Source organism: Rana temporaria, chromosome 2, assembly GCF_905171775.1.
Source record: "Rana temporaria chromosome 2, aRanTem1.1, whole genome shotgun sequence".
Lineage (NCBI taxonomy): Eukaryota > Metazoa > Chordata > Amphibia > Anura > Ranidae > Rana > Rana temporaria.
In genome coordinates this window covers 219,036,447-219,059,006 of record NC_053490.1, presented here as the reverse complement: position 1 = coordinate 219,059,006, position 22,560 = coordinate 219,036,447, and the positions used below count along the sequence as shown (strand labels likewise).

At 41.4% G+C, this 22,560-nt stretch overlaps 1 protein-coding gene across 3 annotated transcripts in view; it reads left to right on the top strand.

Moving 5' to 3' along the window:
• ST6GAL2 (ST6 beta-galactoside alpha-2,6-sialyltransferase 2) overlaps positions 1-22,560 on the top strand; it is a 241,040-nt gene that overhangs the window by 129,625 nt on the left and 88,855 nt on the right. For all 3 annotated transcript variants that reach the window (XM_040336457.1, XM_040336456.1, XM_040336455.1), the window contains one exon: positions 3,127-4,056. In XM_040336457.1, the coding sequence (XP_040192391.1) occupies positions 3,189-4,056 (868 nt within the window). In that variant the 5' untranslated portion in view covers positions 3,127-3,188. The remainder of the gene's footprint in view (positions 1-3,126; positions 4,057-22,560) is intronic.

Below are 22,560 nucleotides of genomic sequence, written 5' to 3'. Positions count from 1 at the left end.
CACAATTCTATAACCACAGTTGATCCCAGAGGAAAAAAAACAGCAAAGCATGATCCAATTTGTTCCAGCAGATGAAAAAAAATCCTTCCTGATCCCCAGAGAGGCTATCAGATATTCCCTGGATCAACTTTACCTATAAATGTTAGTATCCAATTATTTAATGTGTTAGTAAAAGTTAAATTATGTACTGGGAATCTTCTGAGCTTCGAGACCTTATTGCTAGGAGAGGGCTGTGTGGTTCTCTTAGTTCACTTGGTTAATCCTTTCTGTACCTATGGGCACCCTCCTTGGGCCATGCATCTCTCTCTTTATCTAATTTCCCTTCCTTTTCATTTTCTTGCCTTTTTCTCCTCTTCATTCTCTTTCCTGCTTTACTCCCCTTCCCTCCTCCCTCTTAACATATTTATCACCCCCCCCCCCACGTTTTGGACCTTGGTGGTACTTGGGGTGACCTGGTACTGCCAAGTATGTTCTTTGTGCTTGCCGATGTAGGGGTGGTACTATGGAGGAATATATGTCATCTATTGAATGTTTCTTTACTGCTCCTGGTCACCAACGTATGATGTGTACTTTGCCTCTCACCTTCATATTTTTTGCTCACGGTTCTGTATGTTGGCTCATTTGCTTTCTGTGCCAACCCAACCGACCCCCAAGCTGTATATATGTGTTGCCCCACACAATGTTTTGTGTTTAATACCCTCCTTATTTATTCTTAGTGTGTTTTTTTTTTTTTTTGGCCCTATATTGTACAGGCATACCCTTTGTCTTATTGTACTCTGTATTGTTAACTCAGCTGCTGAAAGTGCCTAAAGTAAGGGTTTATTATCGCTTTAAACATGTTCACTATAAAATAAAACATAAACAGAAGTACCCTACATTTTTCTGCCATTTTTAGATTGTTGCTTTTACTAACGTGTACATTATTTATCCAGCATTTGAGGATTAACATTTTGGAGTTGGAATTTATTAATATGTTTTGAAGATTGTGTTCCTTTGTGGTTTTACTGTGATCTGAAAGCACTCATCCTCCTTGCAAGATTGATTCACTGTGATAATGTGTTGGTGCTCTGCTAGGTCAGTGATCTCAAAGACTGCTGTATATTTTATATTATTTGCTGCCAGATTTCATCAATCCAGCACACTCACATGGTAGCAGAAAGCCCCAGAGACTTGACTGTTAGAACAGATCTAACATATAAAATAAAAGCGAGATGGTTCTATAAACTAGAACACCAGAATCTTAGGATATTCAGATAATTTGAAGATATTTTTGTTACTGTTGTTACCTATGGTGTCTGTTAAATTAGCTTCCTCAAAGAAGCGTTTTGTGGGACTCTTTATTATATGCATACACCTTTACAGATGCACTTGTTTTGGTCCTTTATGACTTGTTTTGACTCAGCTGAATAATTAAAAGAAAAACGTTTCTCGAGATAATACAGAATATATAATAATGAATATAGAATAATGTACAGTAGATTTATATGGGCAAATAATGGCCCAAGAGTTAGGGGATCCATATTATCATTATCCAAACAAGATGGGGGTGTGTCGGCCCCAGACATATACAGATACTATCAGACGGCCCTATTGAGTCGTCTGACTGGAGTAGACATAGTGGAAAGAAAATATGGCCAGGGTTAGAGCAAGCTCAGTGCAGTGGTTCACTGCATGGTGTTATAGGGAGCTTCCGAAAGATATGAAGAGGCACCCCCTGATAGGCCCTACTCTTCGGATAGGATATGGGTTATTTGTGAATGGGAAAATGCCAATATTAGATTCACATATTTTTCCCCATTTTGGGGAAGCCACAGTTTGGACCCAGATTGACGAAGGGACCTTTTAGTAAATTGATAGAACAGGGGTTGTTCCAAGCCTCTCACTTTGTGAAGGAGGGAGTATGGCCTACGATTCAGGAGATAACAGGATGCACACCCTATCAATTGGACTTTTGGAGGGCACTTCAATTGCGGCACTTTCTGGACACTTTGCATTCACCGAGCAGATATGAGCGAAAGTTAACAAAATTTGAGGGGTACTGTAATGGGAGTGGAATGCTTCAACACACCCTTTCTAGAATTAGTGAATTACTGAATTACGCAGAGGATTCCAGATTACCTTTCTTTAGTAGGTGGGAGGCGGAGTTGGGTAGGGCTTTCACAGAGGAGCAAAATAATAAAATATTACGTAACATATTTGAATCCTCAGTTTGTGTAAGGGTGCAGGAGATGAATTTTAAGATCCTATCACAGTGGTATCGTACCCCGGCTGTTCTAAGTAGATGTTATCCAGATATATCAGATAGATGTTGGCGGTGCGGGAGAAAAGGGACGTTAATACACATCTTCTGGAAGTGTCCTAGAATACAGAGTTTCTGGAAGGAGGTGCGGGAAATAGTGCAAAGATTTAGCGAGGGGAGCTACCGGGGAGTGGACTTTCTACCTGCTACAGGATCAGATATTACGGTTAGATGATACAGGAAGTCAGTTTGTCATCTTTTAAACGCAGCAAGAGCCTGTATCCCAGTAATGTGGAAGCAGACCCAGCCCCCGTCAGTAGGGAAGTGGCTTAAACGAGTAGAAGACCTGAATAGGATGGATTTTTTTTTTGCAGGACTGCGACATTGCAGAAAACAAACTAAAGACTAAGTGACACTTTTTGGGGACCAGTGACACCAATACAGTGATCAGTGGCAAAAAAATGCACTGATCACTGTATAAGTGACACTAGCAGGTAATGGGTTAACTAACATAAGTGGCAATCAAAGGGTTTGTTTATTTACTAACGGTGTGGGGGATGGTGACACTAGACAGAGAAAGATGGGTGTTAATAATTACTAGGAATCACAGATCTCTCTTTAACCGGCGTTCTTTCATTCCTGAGAACCAGTGCACCAGACCAGGGAGCACGGGCAACGTACAGGTACGTTGTTTTGTGCAGTCGGGCCACCCTGCCACAGTATATGTGCGATGGGTAGTCCCGAACTGGTTAATTGAACTAGTTAGAAGCGGATTGTCTATCATGCACAATTGCAGCAGATTTAGCATTTTCCAACCCCTAAGTGTCTGTATAGTGTAGTTTTATTATACGTCCACATGTCCTGATCATTGTTTGTATTTTTTACAGGTCACAATTAGATTTTCAGCTTTGCCCATATAAAGACAAGAGAAGTTATTGGAGATCAAGCCATGAAATCTAACCTAAAGCAATGGAAACAACTCATGCTATTTGGAATTTGTGCTTGGGGTTTACTCTTTCTGGTAATATTCATCTACTTTACAGATAGCAACTCTGTAGAACCAGTGCCAAGTTCCTTCTCTTACATAGAAGCTAAGAAACTCCTACCTATTCAAGGAAAACAGAGGGCTATCATGGGAGCACTACAGGATGCATCATTATCCTATGCCATTGGTGGCAATCTAAATGATGAAGAAGTGTTAAACACCTTTAAGTCTGGCCCTGGTAGCATTAAAACCATAGCGGATGTGGAAAATTATTTTGCAAGTGAGGATGAGTTTATCTTGTCAAAGAAAAAAGGCTTCATCCATAGAGATTCCAATCAGGCTCAATCATTCCGTTCAGTGTCTGGTGCAAGGTATCATCAAAATGCACGCTCCAGGCATAGAAAAGTCAGGAGGAATGCACATCGTAAGAAACAACTTATGTTTGAAGAATACGATGATTGGAATGGATTCTCGTCAACAATGTCTAAATCATTTCTTCAGAAGCTGTGGAAAGGTAATGTGTCATCAAAGATGCTGACTCCTCGCCTGCAAAAAGCAAGAAGGGAGTATCTCAGAGCCAACAAGCTGGGCGTTAGCTTCTCAGGAAAACAGAACTCTAGGAAACTGAGTTCCCAGGAAATTCTGTGTATCCTGAAAAAACGAGCTCCTGTGAGAACTTTGGATGGTAAAGAAGCTCCTTTCTCAAACTTAGGATGGGAAAAGTATTTTCCTCAGGTACCCTTGAGCAAACTATATCCGCATGGCTTCTCTACTTGTGCAGTGGTATCATCTGCTGGAGCAATACTGAACTCTTCACTGGGAGCTGAAATCGGTGAGTTGTCTTCTAACCAAGTCATGAACTGTTTATTATCTAATAAATAATTCAACTGTGTTAGAATATATTTAGATAACGCAAATAGTGGGGTCTAGCCAGCTTTCTGTCAACGTGCCTTACCATTGCCCACCACGGTGAGTCTTCGTAAATGAATAGAAAGTCATGGGAGGTGGGAGGAGGTGAATCAGTCACTTTAATTGCTCAGCTGTGTGCAGAATACACAGTAACACAGATAATTGGGATGTGAAATGGACTTTCAAATATTGGATAATTAAATTCTTTCATATATGGCATATATAATAAGGTTTTGCAGAGCAATCCACCCAATAGAGGGGGTTACAAGACATGCACTGCATAATAAGAAAAAACAGAATCCTTCTTGTATGAGTATCTTTCTGAAGTCAATGGGGGTCATTTACTCTAGCATGGGAGGTACTAGGCGCTATTGCATATCTCATTTCAAGCAATTAAGAGTTCAACTAGGTGAACGTGCAATTTAAAAACCGCGCTATTAGCGGCAAACATGCCTTAGTAAATTTGGAATTAGCGGTAATCGGCGATTCTGCGAATTTGCAAGTGCCATTTTCTACCAAGTTATTATATAGCACTGCAACGGTGATCATGTATTTTTTATGTGAGATGTGCTCTACCCCATGTGCATCCATTGATGTATATTGCAATTAGTATTCCTAGTTTTTCTTCTTTTGCTAACGAATTCAGTTATGGATGAGTATTACAGAGTAATGTCTGCTATTCTGTAAAGTTACATGTATTGAACATTTAGGTTACATATTTGTATGTGGTTTTATTCATGCCTTTTACATTTTTTTTATTCATGTGACTATAAAGCAGTAATTGGTTATGTTCATTCTTTGATCATACTACACTATTAGGCACATCTCAGCGTACTTAGCACAATGGCTTGGTGGTCTGCTGAGATGTTTCCAAAGCTCTCAAGGTATGAGTTCAAATCTCAGGCAACCTACCACCCACCAGCTGTGTTTATTTTTCTGTGCACAAGCAAATTAAAATTTTTGGAATTCCACACCATAATATTATTGAATACTTACATACCAGTGCATGCATTTGAAAAGTTAATATAATAGAATCAGCCAAACTAAAGTGCATTGGCATTTGCCTATTTTCATCATATGCTACTTTGGCATTCGCCTTTTTTTTCAGCAATGCCATCTTTTAGTATACCTCTGTTGGATTTGAACCCATGAGCCTTTCAAGTCGTGAGTTTTTCAAGGTAGAAGCGCTGACCACTAGCTTATTGAGCTGAGCACAATTATACATACAAAATACATTTACTAGTGTTTGATGTTTTTAATTCTATACAATAATGTTTAGCAAATGAGCCATTAATAAAACGGAAACAACCATGCTCATGCTGATATGCCATTGGCTATTCTGTAAAAAATTTGGAAAAAAAGGTCTGGTATGGATTTTAAGGGGAACTCAACACCAAATTTTTCTTAAAAATTGGCGTAGGGTCCCCCCAAATCCATACCAGAGCTTTGGGTCTGGCATAGATTTTAAGGGGAACCCCCATGCCAAAATGAACAAAAAATTAGGTGTGGGCCTGCCAAAATCCATACCGGACCCTTTTCCGAGCATGCAGCCTGAGCCTCAGGATGGGGGGGGACAAGCGAGCGCCCCCCTCCTGAACCATACAAGGCCACATGCCCTCAACATGGAGAGGGTGCTTTGGGGATAGGGACAAAGGGCTCTTCCCGACAAACCTGGCCATTGGTTGTTGGGGTCTGCAGGTGGCGGGATTTTCAGCATATTGAAGCCCCCTTTAAAAGGGGGCCCCTATATTCTGTGCCCCCATGTGAATGAGTATGAGGTATATTGTACCCTAATCACTCCCCTTAAAAAAGTAAAAAAAAAAACGAATTAAAAACCCGCATTCTCCCCAAAATGCACTTTTGGTAACTAATTTACACAAATCAAACATAAATACCACCAATGTGAATCCATCATTAATCCCAACAGCCGCTGGACACCAAAATTAGATTCCAAAACATAAGGGGTTTGCCATTCTGAGAGGTGGGGTGGGGTTACTGGCACTATTATATGCAAATATGCATCCACTCTGTGCCAAGGCCCAGCTACCGGGAGGCGGCATATTTGCATGTGCTCTGTGCTAACTGTTTACAATCACTGCCCCTTTAAAAATGAGCTTAGACCATATATACATAGTAGATAGTGTATTTACAGGAACATGTACAAATGCAGGAAGTCTAATGTGCAGAGAAAGAGGCAGTGATGTACATGCCCAGGAAGTGAAGGATCAATACATACAATAGTCCCCCCCGCCAATAAATTAAGCTAACTAGCACATCCCGCGACCCAGAGAACAAGACACCGCCCACGCTTACCTTGCATATCAGCGGCTCTTCTTCTTGTGAAAGGAGTAACCCGGCCATGTTAGAGTCTAAGCAGCAGTACACTTCCTGAGGGCATGTGGATGCCCTTTCCCCTGCAAGCCTTTATATAACCTAGATAGATTTGCTAGCAGACCCACCCAGTAAAGGACACACCCACCAGTGTAATTGTTTCTGTCTCTTCATGTATGTCTCAAGCGGTCACACCTGTTCATCAGGAACACACACTCTTTACAAATGAAAGAATGCATCAGCATATATATATCTGTGCAGGCTAAACCTAAACATAACAAATATACAAGGCTCTGGCCATGATCAGTGATACCAAAAATCTAAAAATGTAACTTGTACGTTGTTGGGATTTGGAGGGTACAAAACAGGAAATTACAACTTTGTGAGGGCTGCTTCACACAATTGTTGACAAAGTGCATTTGTCGTTCATCATCAACATACAACATTAAAATATGTGTGCAGCATCAGACCAGACTTATACATCCATATCTGGTCAAAAACACAGTTTTAGATTTGGAGCAAATTAGTAATTGATTTATAATGTCATTTCTTGGGTTTCCACGTTTTGAAGGCTGGTTACTGCCAGCATGCTGCTAGAGAACCATCTTGAAATTGGTTAGTTTTTGCTTGGTAAGATGCTGCAATTAGTGGTGATGGGAAAATGTTAAGGCCGATTATAGTCCTTACCTATGGAAACATATGACACAATTTGCAATGCTGGGGGAACCCTCCTACACATTAATACTAAATGTAGACATAATTTGTGGAAGGGACCTAAATCGGGAGTTATATATAACAACATTGGGAGGACAGACCACTTTTCTACATGTAATTGCATGATTGGGATTCAAACCATCATCCCCAGTGCTGCTAAACATAAGTTCTAACCACTTAGCCACTGCGTTTCCACATGGATGGGGGCTGCATCTCTGTGCTGTCAAACAGTCCTAAGTCTCAGGGGTGCAATAAATTAATCAATGGAAGGCCGGAGAGCCATTAAACAACCTGTTTCTGGCATATGCCATGTGTTTTGAAGGCTGAATACTGTCAGCATGCTGAACAATCTCAAAATTGGTTGGTTTTTGCTCTGTAAGAGGCTACAATTAGTGGTGGTGGGGAAATGTTTGGGGAGATTATTGTCCTTGCCCATGGAAAACATATGACACGATTTGCAATGTGGTAGAACTAGGGGTGTAACGGATCAGAAAACTCACGGATCGGATCGATCCTCGGATCAGGAGTCACGGATCGGATCATTTTTCGGATCAGCAAAAAAAAATACTAAACTTGTTACACCCAACAGAGTTTTAGATTCAGTTATTTTCAACACAAAACGGAGCTTAAATACAGAATATGTAAATCTGACGGACTGTTTACATGTTACATTTTAAAATCTGCAGCAAACCTTACATGCGTGCTAATGTGACAGAACACCTCCGATTTTCACATTAAGTTAAATATTAATATCAGAGAAGTTCTGTCACATTAGCAAGCATGTAAGGTGCCATTAAACGCAGCTATTCACAAAAAAAAACTATTTGTTTTTTTACCAAAAAACATTTATCAGAGTACATATTGGCCTAAATATATGAGCGACACAGTACCGTATCGCAAAAAAATGCTCTGGTCAGGAAGGGGGGGGGGGTAAATCTTCAGAGGCTGAAGTGGTTAAACAGGGACCTGGACAATGCCATACACAGTGTGTGAAGCAAAGGAACGGTGTACTGTGACATGCTGTGTATACAGTGGGGGAAGTGTCTCAGTGTAGCACACACACAGACAGTAGCGATGTACAAGCACACACTGACAGGTTAAGCCCTCTCCACCCCTCCTAAGGACTCTCATGATCCCCTCACAGCCCGGTGTGATTGTTCCAGCACGGCATTCCAAGCAGGCAGGTTAGGGAGAGGAGAAAGTGAGTGAGAGGAAGTAACAAGCTGAACACACACTGCTGGCTTAGTTTCTCACCTCTCTATACAGTGCACTTGTTCCCGATCCCTCACCTAACATTATCTTATCTGCAGAGCAGAGGCTGGCCGTTCCCCCTTCCAGACACTTACAGATTACTGTGTAATCACGGGTGAGTCGGTGACATCCATCGCTTCTGTCGGAGCAGCCAGGGGAATTCAGTCCCATGCTGTGAAGGGTCACTGGCAAGCACACGCTCTCCACTGGGCTGGAGCAAGATGGCCGCCAGCTCCGGAGCTAGGCCGAAGCCGGGGACTTTCCTACGGCCGAGGCTCCGGAGCGATCCGCGGATCGTGTGGTGTGCCGTTCCGAACGGGGTGGCCCGTTCGGATCACGGATCGGTGACGATCCGTTACACCCCTAGGTAGAACCCTCCTACACATAAATACTGCATTTCTTTGGACATATAGGTGGTGGAATGACATCAGTCATGATTTATAATTCTTGATTTATTCTGTGATATTTGGTGGTTCTTGGTGTGTGAGTGTAGAATAGTGATGTTACTCTCTGATTATTGGGAATGACATTTTGATTTCTGATGTTGGTGCACATCACATTTTGTGGGCTCAACTTCTGATCATTTGGAAATACTAAACAACATACAAAATTGTGATTCATTTTAAATTTGCATGAGCAATGGCATTTTTGTGGTTTGTAAAGACACATATGTGAGTTTGGGTAAAGATTTTTGTAAGATGGAGAGTAACAAGTGAGAGAGACAGAGAAAAAATATATTTTACTAAAACATTCCACATTCTAGCATTCTTAAAAACAAAATAGATGAAGAAGCAACATTTTTTACGAAGACAATTTATTTCAGAGAATATTGCATTTCATCTCAACATTAAAAGTATTTATATGGGAAGTTATAATTGTACCATTATAATCTATGTCTGAAACTTGCATTGAACTATATAGCGCATATTTTCACTCTCAAAAATGCATTTTAACCCAGTGCTAATTTAGCGCACTGTAAAATAGGCATGAGAGTTAAAATGAGAGTTGTTTGCATGTCTGAGCATGCTCAGTTGTGTTGGCACCTAGTTGTACAGAGACCGGGAATTTATCTATTCTCAAACTTTTAAAGATATTTTAGTGTAGAAATCACTTTTTCGAGCAGTTTTAAAGCAGATTAATATACAGCAGATTTCAGTACCATTTAGGCAATTATTTCATGCTCTAAACATTATTTCCATGTGCACTACTCCAGGTTCTAGCAGAGTAAGGGTTTAGGTGTTATCTGTTTTCTGGGAGCTATAGTAAATTTCATTTTGGGAGTCTTTTTTTCACCAGCGCTATTGTAAATTACATTTTAGCACCAATTACTGCAATCGCAAAAATTGGAGCGCTAATTAGCACTCAGCGCTATAGTAAAAGACCCCCAATATGATGAAATCAAAGAAGTGTTAGCCTTAGAAATCTCATACGGTAATTTAAACAAATAGTTTTTTTTCCATTGAGTAATGCATTTTAATAAGGCAGCTTATTCAAATGAATGGGCTGGTTATTCATCAAAATGTCAATGTACACAAAATAGACATGCACCATTTTTGGCAATGCAGTACACAGTAGTGCGTTGTTGTGCATTGTGGTGCACTGCATCACATGTTATTTTGAGCTGCATTGCTTTGGGGTTTGCCATTCAAAATGAACAGCACTGCAATGAGCTAAGAAACATAACATGCATTTAGCTAATGCACCATACTGGAAAGGACCCTGAAAGTTTTATCCTTGGAAATATACACTGTATCATAAATACCTTTCTTGGCAGTATTGCATTTAATTCTTTCTGTGTTTAAAGTTCTGTGGGTGTTTTTAGTGAACTATTTACTGAAGAACATGTTTTACTGTGCAGCAATGCATCCATATTTAAAAATGTTAATGTAAAGATTAGTTATATAATCATCATTTAGTCCTTAATGACAATAATGTGCGTGTCTCACTTCTGTAGCAATCTAGTCACACTTAAAAACCTTCAATACCCACACACCAATTTTAAAATACAATGGATATGGAATCCTTGTTTCATTGCATGAATTAACTGCTGCTAGCTGTTGTTCTTTAAAAATGTTATGTTATTTCAATCGGGAATTGCTCAATTTGATGCTGTCCTCAAAAGACACCTTTTGGAACCTTACAGTTAACACCAGCTGGAATCTAGTGGTATTCGAAGGAAAAAAAACAAGCCAATATGTTAAATGTACTGCAGAGATCAATAATATATTATAACCACTGTAAATTCAGCTGATCTGTGCAATAAAACCTGTGCACGTTACTGGAATCCTATTTATTAAAAAAAAAAAAAAAAAAGAAACATTTACTAATAATGCCAGTTATGTTTTAGTGAATTGTCTGTGTTGTCGTTCTTCTTCCTCTTTGTTGCTTGCCAGCACTGGCTCTGTTGATCATTGTGGTCTCATCATCATGGTTGATCATTGTGGTCTCATCATCATGCTTTTTTGTGTCTTTAAAATGTTGGTATTTTACGGCTAAACTTTTCATTGCGTTCCCTTTTATTACATATTTTACCTCTGCAAACCAGAATAGGCAGCAAGGGAAACTTTTACAGAGTATGGATTGGGGGGGGGGGGGGTCAGATGTAGGGGATTACAATCCTGAGGATCTGCTATCCCATTAGGGGGTGGTTCAGATGTAATGATAGTTGGCAAGCTATCTAAGCTGAGCTCCTGTGATCAATAAATAAGAGGAAAATTACTCAAATTCTAGACATATTGAGGAAATACAGAACATCATATAATGAAGTCAAAATTGGCACTTGCTAATACTTTTCAGATTGGTTTGGAAACTTGAACCAAGGCAGGGAGAAAAAGAAACAGGAGCCCATCTTGGGGCTAGTGTTGCAAACCTGGCTCTTCTCTTAACATGCGCTGTAATTAATTGGGGGAGTGAATAACTGATTGCTAAAGGCACCAATCAGTGTGCAGATAGGTGAGGTCAATAGCTAATCATAGTAGTGGCTGGTTGAGGGGTCTGCCAACAAAATGCCATAACATTATGTGTAGTATTACTAGAGTGGAACAGGTAGCCATCCCATTGTTTTACAGTCCTACTGAACAGAAAGTGCAAAAATACACCCTCCCATACTTTGCTTAAACAGACACAAGGCACATGAGCTCTCCCACCCACTATCCAATTAAAATGCACTAGGGTCCACCAACTAATTGTAAATGGAATATAATGCCTAATATACACATTCAAACCATGTCAGCAATTGGATCACTCCTAGGTATGTATAGCAATTGGATACAAAAAGGAAGGAGCGCACGGTGTCCATAGAAATGTGACTTCCAAAATATCGTTTGTGGACATTTTATAAAAAATTAGCAAAATGTACATAGCTTGATGTACATGTTGCTAATTTTAATAAACCTCAATGAACCATATTTTATAAGTCACATTTCTCTGGACACCGGACGCTACATTCTTATTTGTCTGTCTACAATCTGAAACCACTTTAAAGCGGATCTCCACCCAAAATATAACATTATCGCATAAATAATACTTCTCCTAAAGAATGCTGAATCCGATATTTTTAATTAAAATAATATTTACTGTACCATGAAACTGTACAGGCTTCCGGTCTGCCTCCCTCTGGTTTTTTGTCGGGTTTCTCAGTTTTCTGTCCCGCGTAGTGTCTTCTGGGAGCTTGTGTCATAGCTCCCTTGATATTGTATTCTACCCTGTTAGGCAAGATTTCGCGCGATTTCGAGGAAGAGGCATGGCAACACAGACGCCAAAGCCGCTGCTCCCCGTTGCTCGCGCGCATGCGCGAGATCGAGCGGTGGATGCTGGGAGATCAACATCCACCGCAACAAGGAAGTGCCGGGCTGTGGGCTTATGCCCACAGTTAAAATGGAGAGGAAACCGGAAGGATGAATAAAAGTTATTTTTTGAGACTGGATAGCAGCGGAGCGGCCGGGGGAGACAGGACACGTGAGTTTGGCAAATTAGTGTCATTTAAATTTTAAATAGCCATTACTAAAAAAAACGTTTTTGGCGTGGGAGATCCGCTTTAAGGCCGCACAGCAGAAGCAGCAGCCCAATCCTGAGAGGGCCCATCGCCACCATCCATCACTGAGCACTATCCACCAAAAGGCATTCCTTCCCTTTTGCCCACACAAATACCCACTCAGGAGCGGTGACCAATCCAGTCAGTTCAGCTTGGTCGCCAACCTAAGCCAAGTACTGTATGTGTAACAAAGCAGAGTTGCAAAAAACACTCTCTAAATTAAACTCAAATGTATTAATTAGAAAGCATTACAAATTAAAAAAATGCACAATTTATTAAAATAAAGTGGTAGTTATAGAATCATCTTGATAGTTTAATTTGATGAATTGTGCGTTTGTTGTTAGAATGCTTTGCAACATTTTTAGTTGGGACTCTGCCTTGTTTTACATGTCAGATTGTTACCAATGGCCTTGTGATTCGATAATAGTCTGGCAGCTTGGGGTATTAGTTTATAGCCAGAAAAAAGAAGCCACTGAACTAAATGATCTCTGCTTTCAACATTATTGCATTTAAAATAATTTTTTTTAAAGGGCCATTAAACTTAAAATACTAACCGTCTTGTATTGTTCTTATACTGTCAGTACTCTTAAATATGGTGAATAATTTAAAAGTGGAGCCAGCCAGATTCCCAGGTTTGTTCTTGTCTAGCTGGGAGTTTTGGATGTTCAAGGGCACTGTTGCTTGTTCCAGCACTCCCTGTTGCAGTCTCCATAAAATAAATATAAAATTCAAACACAGACAATGGGAACCCCCCTCATCAGGTGTACAGACACAGGAACTTAGGCATAGATATTGCACCAATAGTCCTTGTGTGATAAAATAAATTGTATGGTGGATTTAACCCTCCGGCATCTAAACTGTTTTTAGTTCACTGATGTGTCAACTTTTAAAAATATAGATGTAAAAGATTAGGGCATAGTGCACACAAACTTTTACATTCTGACAAGACTTCTAGTGTACAAATCTCCGACACAGGCCCGTTGTGACAGGACATGCAAACCAACCAATTGCTTGGGGCCCCGAGCTCTCAACTCGCTCACTGCACAGGTGGAGGAAGGAGGATGAAGACTGAGAAGTCACCTTCGGCAGCTGCCTAACCCCCCCCCCCCAACTTATCATCTCACAAAGTTGTTAGCACCCCGCTTCTCAACTTGAATGAAACCCCCCCCCACCGCTTCTCAACGAGAAAACAAATCTAGTCCATTTTGCTTGGGGCCCCCAAATTCCTTCAAATGGCTCTGCTCCGACATACACCTACCAATACACACGAATGGCTGTATGTGGCTGTAAAATGTAGATTACTTCTGCATCAGTACTTATCCACACATGCGTGTACGGCATATTTCCCCAAACACAGCATATTTGTGTTTGAGAAAATATGCTATACGCACATACACGGTAAAACACCAGCACTGAAGCGATCAGTCTTTACACGAGTATGGTCACTTACACTGATTTACTTGGCACCTACTGTGGGCACAGAAAAGCACTGGGGATTTTACACTAGAAGATTTATCAGCATGCAAATGTCCGAGGCCTCATTCTCAGAATTGTGGATTAGTTAAAAGTTGTTAGATGCAGTCTGATGCTTACAGTAGACCTCTTGTTCACTTTACTTATTGCAAGAGGCTGATACAATGTAACGGGTTGTATTTAACATATAATAAATACAATGCAAACACTTTTAAATCAAGTTGTAGTGAATGTGTATGTCCCACTTCCCTTTGATCTTGACCTCTTGCGTAAACTTTCTCACCTAGCTCTTGAATCACCTATGGTCCACTCCTTTTTTTATAGATAATTTTAATGCAAAGTACAGCAATCACTCCTTGATTGTTAAGAGATTTTAGGATCTCAGTGATGTGTGGAGAGGCATCCTGGACCCACCAATCTCCTGTCACTCAAATACTGTTTATAATATATTAGTATTATACAGGATTTATATAGCGCCAACAGTTTACGCAGCGCTTTAAAATATAAAAGGGAGACAATACAGATACAATACAATACAATACAATACAAGAGGATTAAGAGGGCCCTGCTCAGAAGAGCTTACAATCTAATAGCATGGGGCAGGTGGTACAAAAGGTGGTAACTGTGGGGAATGAGCTGGTGGAAGTAGTAAAAGATTAGTTGGAGACGTGATAGGCTTCCCTGAAGAGGTGAGTTTTCAGGGATCGCCTGAAGGTAGCAAGAGTAGGGGATAGCCGGACAGGTTGAGGTCGTGAGTTCCAGAGGATGGGAGAGGCTGTAGAGAAATCCTGGAGACAAGTATGGGAGGAGACGAGAGAGCTTGACAATAGGAGGTCTTGAGAAGAGCGGAGAAGGCGGTTTGGGATATGTTTGGAGACAAGATTGGTGATGTAGTTAGGGGCAGAGTTGTGGATGGCTTTGTAGGTTGTGGTTAGTATTTTGAATTTAATTCGCTGGGTGATCGGGAGCCAGTGCAGGGATTGGAGTAGAGGTTTGGCAGACACTGAGCAGTTGGTAAGGTGGATAAGTCTGGCAGCAGCATTCATGATAGACTGAAGAGGGGATAGCCTATAGAGAGGCAGGCCAATAAGAAGGGAGTTGCAATAGTCAAGGCGAGAGATAACAAGGGAGTAAATGAGGAGTTTGGTGGTTTCATTTGTTAAAAAGGGGCGAATTTTAGAGATGTTACGGAGGTGAATTCTACAAACTTTTGACAATGATTGGATTTGAGGCTGAAATGACAAGTCAAAATCTAGGGTTACACCTAGTACCCTGGCGTGAGGGGAGGGACTGATGGTTCCATTGTTGATTTTGATGGAAAAGTCATGGAGGGGGGCACGGGCAGGGCAGGAGGTAATATTAGTAACTCAGTTTTAGAGAGATTTATTTTAAGGAAGTGGTGCAACATCCATGCTGAGATGTCAGTTAGTAATGCGAGAGGAGACTGAAGGAGTGAGGTGAGGAGTAGACGGATAGATTTGGGTGTCATCGGCGTATAAGTGGTATTGAAAGCCGTGGGCGGTTATCAAATGACCAAGGGAGGAGGTGTAGATAGAGAAGAGAAGTGGTCCAAGAACAGAGCCTTGGGGGACCCCTACAGAAAGAGGCAATGGAGAGGAGGAGACAGAGTTGTAGGTAGGGTTGCCCCAATACCACTTTTTTAAGACCGAATACAAGTGCTGATACTTTTTTTCAAGTACTAGCCGATACCGAATACCGATACTTTTTATAAATCTTATGTGACAGTGGCACATGTGTCAGTAGTTTTATTTTACATTTTTTACATATTTTTTTTTTATAACGCTTTCTTTTTTTTAAGGGGGGGTTGGACCGTGTCAGTGTGTTTTTTATTTTATTTTTTATTATTTTCTACAATAATTTTTTTTATTCATTTTTTTTTTTTTTTTATCGGCCCTGTTGGGGGGCTTTGGTGAGATATCAGGGGTCTTAACAGACCTCTGACATCTCCCCTTTGAGACAGAGAAAGGGACTAGGGACACATGTTCCCCAGTCCTTTTCTCAGCAGCCTCAGCTGCGCTGAAAATGAATGGAGAGAAGACAGCGGCTTCTCTTCATTCATAAACTGAAACATTGTAAACACAGTTAACGATGTTTCAGTTATGTGAATGGACAGAGTCGGTGATCACTCACTCTGTCCATTCGGAACAGTAAGGAGCCGGATTTACCGGCTCCTACCGCCGCTCTCCATCCTGACCGTTCCAGGGGGTGGAGGAGGAGCATGGAGGGAGAGAGAAACACGGAGGAGGACACGGAGGGAGACGGAAACACGGAGGGGGACACGGAGGGAGACGGAAACACGGAGGGGGACATGGAGGGAGACGGAAACACGGAGGGGGACACAAGGATGGAGATGGCAGCACGGAGGGGGACACAAGGATGGAGATGGCAGCACGGAGGGGGACACAAGGATGGAGATGGCAGCACGGAGGGGGGACACAAGGATGGAGATGGCAGCACGGAGGGGGACACAGGGATGGAGATGGCAGCACGGAGGGGGACACACGGATGATCGGTGCTTGTAACTTCCCCACGCACTGATCACCACTGACTGTACAAGTATCGGGTGAAGCATCGGGAGCATTTGCCTGAGTACAAGTACTCAGGCAAATGCTTGGTATCGGTACCGATACTAGTATTGGTATCGGGACAACCCTAGTTGTAGGTAACACTGAAGGAGCGCTGTGATATATAGGCAGAGAACCAGGATAGAGCAGAATCTTGGAGGCCAAGGGAATGGAGTTTATTGAGAAGGAGCGGGTGGTCAACGGTATCAAAGGCTGCAGAGAGGTCAATTAGAATGAGTATGGAGTACTGGCTGTTTCTTTTAGCAGTTAGTAAATCGTTAGTGATTTTAGTAAGGCAGTTTCTGTGGAGTGCTGCGAGCGAAAGCCAGACTGTAAGGGGTCAAGTAGGAGCTGTAGACTAGGCGTTAGACTAGGCGTTCTAAAAGTTTAGAGGTGAATGGGAGCAATGAGATGGGTCTTAAGTTGTTCAGGTTAGTGGTGTGCAGTGAGGGCTTTAACTAATATAGTGGGCCCGCGGCATCTGAGCGATGCGCGTGACCAGCAGCCGTGATGTTTGCCAGCCACCCGCGATCACTCCACAGAGAGCCAAAATGGGGATCTGTCATTGTAAACAAACAGATCCCTGTTCTGTCAAGGGAGTAGAGAGAGATTGTCTGTTCTTAGTGATCAGGAACAGCGATCTCTCTCCTCCTCCAGTCAGTACACTCTCCCCACAGTTATAAACACCTCCCAGTGTTAACCCCTTCCCTGCCAGTGAAATTTATACTGTGAACTGTGGCAGTGTGAACTCGCACAGGAATGAGAACACCCATGCGATCTGATTCTAGTGTGGGGAATAACAAGTTCCTGCACTCATTTCTGTGCGAGTCTAATGCGAGTTCAGCCACTGTATGGCTGAACTCGCATTGCTCAGAGATCGCATGTGATCGGCACATGCAGTGCGGGTCCGAATCACATGCGATCTCTGTGATCGCAGCAGTGTAAATCCAGGCTGAAGGTCAGTATCCATATTTGGTGTATACATAGAATTCAATACAGTACATATGCAGGACAAACAGGAAAGCTTGGGACATCGCGTATATTGGCTCTGCCTTTGGCGAATTACATGGTCACACTGGGTTTCTGTTTACTATGTGTTTTTGGTGATATTCCTATTGATAAATATGCTATAATCTTGTTGCGGATCCTTTATTTCTACTCCGAAAATACCAATCTACTAACGTGGAACTCCTCCCCCTCAATTAAAACCTGACTGCAAATAGTCAGTGCTACAGTAGCCTACTACTTTATAATCTCACTTTTGAACTCCAGAAAAGACCAAAGATATTTTACAAGATATGAGATTGTTGGCTCTCTAGCCTACTTAATCTGTAGTTTCTCTGGATCGGGGATGTTAAGATTCAAATGTTGGTTTATTTTGCTGACTTCTCACTCGATTTGGTTTATCGTACCCGATTTAGGCCCTGACTTTTTTTTTACGACCCTGTCCTCAGGGCCCACTAACAGGCCAGGTTTTATGTATTACCTTGGGGAAATGCAGACTAGAATACTGCAATCACTGAGCAGCAAATGATATCACCTGTGATGTATTTCAGTTATCTTGCAAACCTGGCCTGTTAGTGGGTCCTGAGGACAGGGTTGATTACCACTGCTATAAAGCATGTTAAACAGGACAGTGCTTGTTCTGTGTAATTTGTCCCACTGTATGATGTAAAAATACCTGGTTGATCCTGCCTGTTCCTGTGTCCTCCTGTCTCTGCTGACTACGGTAATCATGGCTTCTGATCCACAATACCGTGGACAGTTTGTGTGCCTCTGCCATCATGCTGTCTGCTCTCCGCTCTCTGTCTCTCTTTCTCCCACTCCCTCCCTGCCTGTCAGTTCTGATGCCTGTGTGTGAGAGTGATCTCCTCTTTGCCCCTCCCCTCCTACTACTCTTCCCTGTCACTTGAAATGCCATTTAAAAGTAACTTGCATCCCCTCTGTTTTATCAATATCTAAACTACTAGGTGTCCGTTTTATGTCAGAGGGTTATCTCAGCCCCTCCCTCCGTCTTCCTAACAATGGGGAAGATCGAAAAGAGGAATATCACTGACAACAAGTCATTGCTGTGAGATAAGGTATTTACGATTAGAATTTAAAAAAAATTGACACGAGTGATGGATGTGTCCTGCTGAAGCTCTGTCCTTCTCGGCTCTTAACGGCTCTCACAGACGCTCGAATGGCAGGGTAACTACAAAATAATATACACCATATCACTCCCTAGAGCCCAGGGATCAAAACAATATGGTTTTTGGAGTAACCCGTGGAAAAACCGCAGCTAAAACCCTCAAAGAAAAGCCACTCAAAGGGAATATGAAAATGGCACTGTCAAATTCTCCTCAGGCAGTCAAACCCTGCTCTGACAAGAAACAACAGCACTTATCACAGGATTCCTCTGATACTGATGATGAACACAGTGCCATAAGCCAGTCAAAACAAACTGATACATTACAACCCAAAATATTGAAACAAATAGAGAAAATGTTTCAAAAAGCTTTGAAAGTGTCCTCTGAACAAATTACTGAGACTCTGACTAAAGAAATCAGAGACATAGGTCAGCGCACTGCTGACCTTGAATACAGGATGGATAATATTGAAACAAGCATAGCAACCCATGACAATGAATTTGAAATGCTAAAAGAAGAAAATGCAGCAATGCAAGCCCGTTTGGAGGATTTTGAGAACCAAGCTCGCCGCTCAAATCTTCGTATAAGAGGTATACCGGAGTCAATCATTGACCTCCAATCATCTATGACAGCCCTCTTTCAAGAACTAACACCAGCAATTCCTATAGAAAGATTGGAAATGGATAGAATCCACAGAGCTTTAGGGCCACGCAAAGCTGATGGCCCCCCTCGTGATATAATTGCTAAGTTCCACTTTTTCCGCACCAAAGATCAAATTATGGCTGCAGCTAGACTGAAAGAATCTCTTACTTTCCAAGGACATACTTACCAAATGTTTGCTGATTTATCTTCCATAACAGTAGCTAAACGTCGTGAGATGAAACCTTTGCTCCTAAATCTCCAACTCCACCACATCCCATATCAATGGGGGTTTCCATTTTCAATTAGGTTCACTTATCAAGGAGCCAAATACTCCAGCAAAACCACTACAGAACTAAAGAACACGCTGCAAAAACTTCAGCTTTATAATAAGTCATCTGCAAATACGCGACGCCGTGCCCTTTCTGACTCTCCTCCACATTCATCAATCCCTGAACCTGATGGAAACAGACAGGCTACCCCAAAGAGAGGCCGTTTCAATCCTCCAGTTTCTGACCAGCAGGACACAATGGACTGACTTGACTGAGTAACTCTCTTTGTGTCTCCTCCAAACTCCATGGTAATTTAGCCATGCCTTAATTCATTCACATTTTTCCTACCCATAAGAAGATAAGTATCAGTACACTTAAAATCATTCTGCCAAATCGCCTTGTTATACCCTCATAAGTCTCTCTTCATTGTAACATCCTGTCTCTCCCCCTTCTCCTATAACTACCTCTACCCCCTCCCCCACCCCCTTCCTTCCCCCTTTCCTTTCCTCCCCTTCATACACTATGCAGAGACAGAAGTTGTATCTCCAAGGGTTTGTGTATTTATACTAATATTCTTGTTATTAACCCTATTTCTTTCCTACAATTAAGTGAATACTTAATTATTTTCCACACTTACAGCAGCCCTGAGGTGTATCAATCCTATGATCATAATAGAATTGAAATATGCCATTTCTAGTTTTAAAATGTATAAGGTTAATTGTTTATCTTATGTTCTTAATTGTGGAATAACTAGTCACTAGTTAAATACATGTTTGTAGCTGGTTACCTTGCCAAGTTTGGTTGTCTTAGTTTAATATGTTTTTTTTTTCCTTATTCTTGAATACATTTTAACCGTTGAGAAGCCGAGAAGAGGTCACTGCTCCTCTCATTTTTCTGTCCTAGGACTCTCCCTCACTGTAGTTACAGTGTAGGGGGCCTCCTCAGACAGACTTTGTGCCTCTGAGCTCCTGTCATTTTTGAGCTCAGAAAGCCTACTTTTTATTTCTTGCTATGGATTTCAACCATCTCAATCCAATTAGATTACTGTCTAGCATCTCCTTTTTTTTTCTTCTATCCTATTTTTCTTATTCTTTCTCCATTTTCCTCCCTTACTCCGGGTTTTGTCTAATACCACAATTTACATTTGATATGTACTGTTATATTTTTCTAAAAACTCTTATATGGCTCCATTGAATGTACTTACCCTAAATACACAAGGTCTAAACATACCTCATAAACGTACTAAAGTTTTCAGGTCACTTTCAGCATCAAAAGCACACATAGTCTGCCTCCAGGAGACTCATTTCACTGAATCCTCCACCCCTAAATATTTTGGTGCAAGCTACCCCCAGGTTTATACAGCCTCAGCCAAGTCCAAACACAGAGGAGTGTTAATAGCATTTCACCGAACTACACCCTTTTCCCTAGAATCCGAAATCAAGGATCCAGAAGGTCGCTACCTCATACTTATAGGCAACCTATGCGATATCCCAATAACAGTAGTCTCATATTACGCACCCAACAAAAGACCAACATCATTTTTATCCCACCTTCTTCAAGTTATTGATACACATAAAGTAGGCACACTCCTGATTTGTGGAGATTCCAATCAAACAATTTATCCCTATTTAGATAAATCACCATTACCCCCTACATCTAATTCTCAATCTAGATCGTTTCAGAGACTCCTTCAACAACATTCATTAATAGATTCTTGGCGTGAAATTAACCCATCCAAACGTCAATACTCCTTCTATTCTCACCCTCACAAATCCTTTTCCCGTATTGATCACATTTTAATTTCTATTTGTATGTCCCCTGAATTGCTCACCTCATATATCAAACCCTATACATGGACCGATCATTGCGCTATAATTTCCACCTTTAACTCATTACTTCCAAAAGCACAAGACTCAACGTGGCAAATAAACAACTCTCTCTTATCACACCCTTCACTTTCTCAAGACCTAGAAAATGCCCTAAAAAAATAATAAATCCTCAGATATATCCCCACTAACACTATGGGAAGCGCATAAGCCTGTCCTTAGAGGGTATTGCTTACGTCAAGCATCACATCAAAAGAAAGAAAAGAAAAAACTGCAACAAAAACTTGAAACTGAATTTAACAATTGTCATAATAAATTCCAATCTAGCCCTACACCGCAGAATAAAACACAACTCGAGAAAGCTAGCTTAAATCTAGACCTATTTTTATACGAATCTGTAGATAAAACTTCGTAAATCCAAACAAAAATACTACTTCCAAGCCAATAAACCTGGCACTCTCCTTGCACGTGCACTTAAAAAACTAAACAACCCATCCAAACCAATCCGACTGAAAATCTCCCATGATAAATATACAAGTAATCCAGTCAATATCCTTCATACCTTCCACAAACATCTCACCTCCTTGTATAAAAAAGAAGGCTCTTTCGACCAATCCTCAGCAGAAACTTTTTTTTCTCAAATAAAACTCTCTACTCTATCCCAAAGTCATTATGAAAGCCTTGAAAGCCCCATCACTCCCATTGAAATTGAACAAGCAATCAAATGCCTCAAACCTAATAAGCGTCCGGGACCAGATGGGTTTTCAGCCCTTTACTATAAAAAATTCTCACATATATTAACTCCCATGATGTTAGAAGCATTCAACTCCATCATTAATAACCAATCATTCAGATCTGAAACTCTAAGGCCTCGTACACACGGCCGAGGAACTCGACGTGCCAAACACATCGAGTTCCTCGGCCAGTTCAGCACTGAAGCCGCCGAGGAGCTCGGCGGGGCGAGAGCTCCCATAGAACAACGAGGAAATAGAGAACATGTTCTCTATTTCCTCGCCGAGCTCCTCGTCGGCTTCCTCGGCCGAAAGTGTACACACGGCCGGGTTTCTCGGCAGAATTCAGCCAGAAACTCGGTCGGAAGCTGAATTCTGCCGAGGAAACTGGTCGTGTGTACGGGGCCTAACAGCAATTATATCTATGATTCCTAAGCCACAAT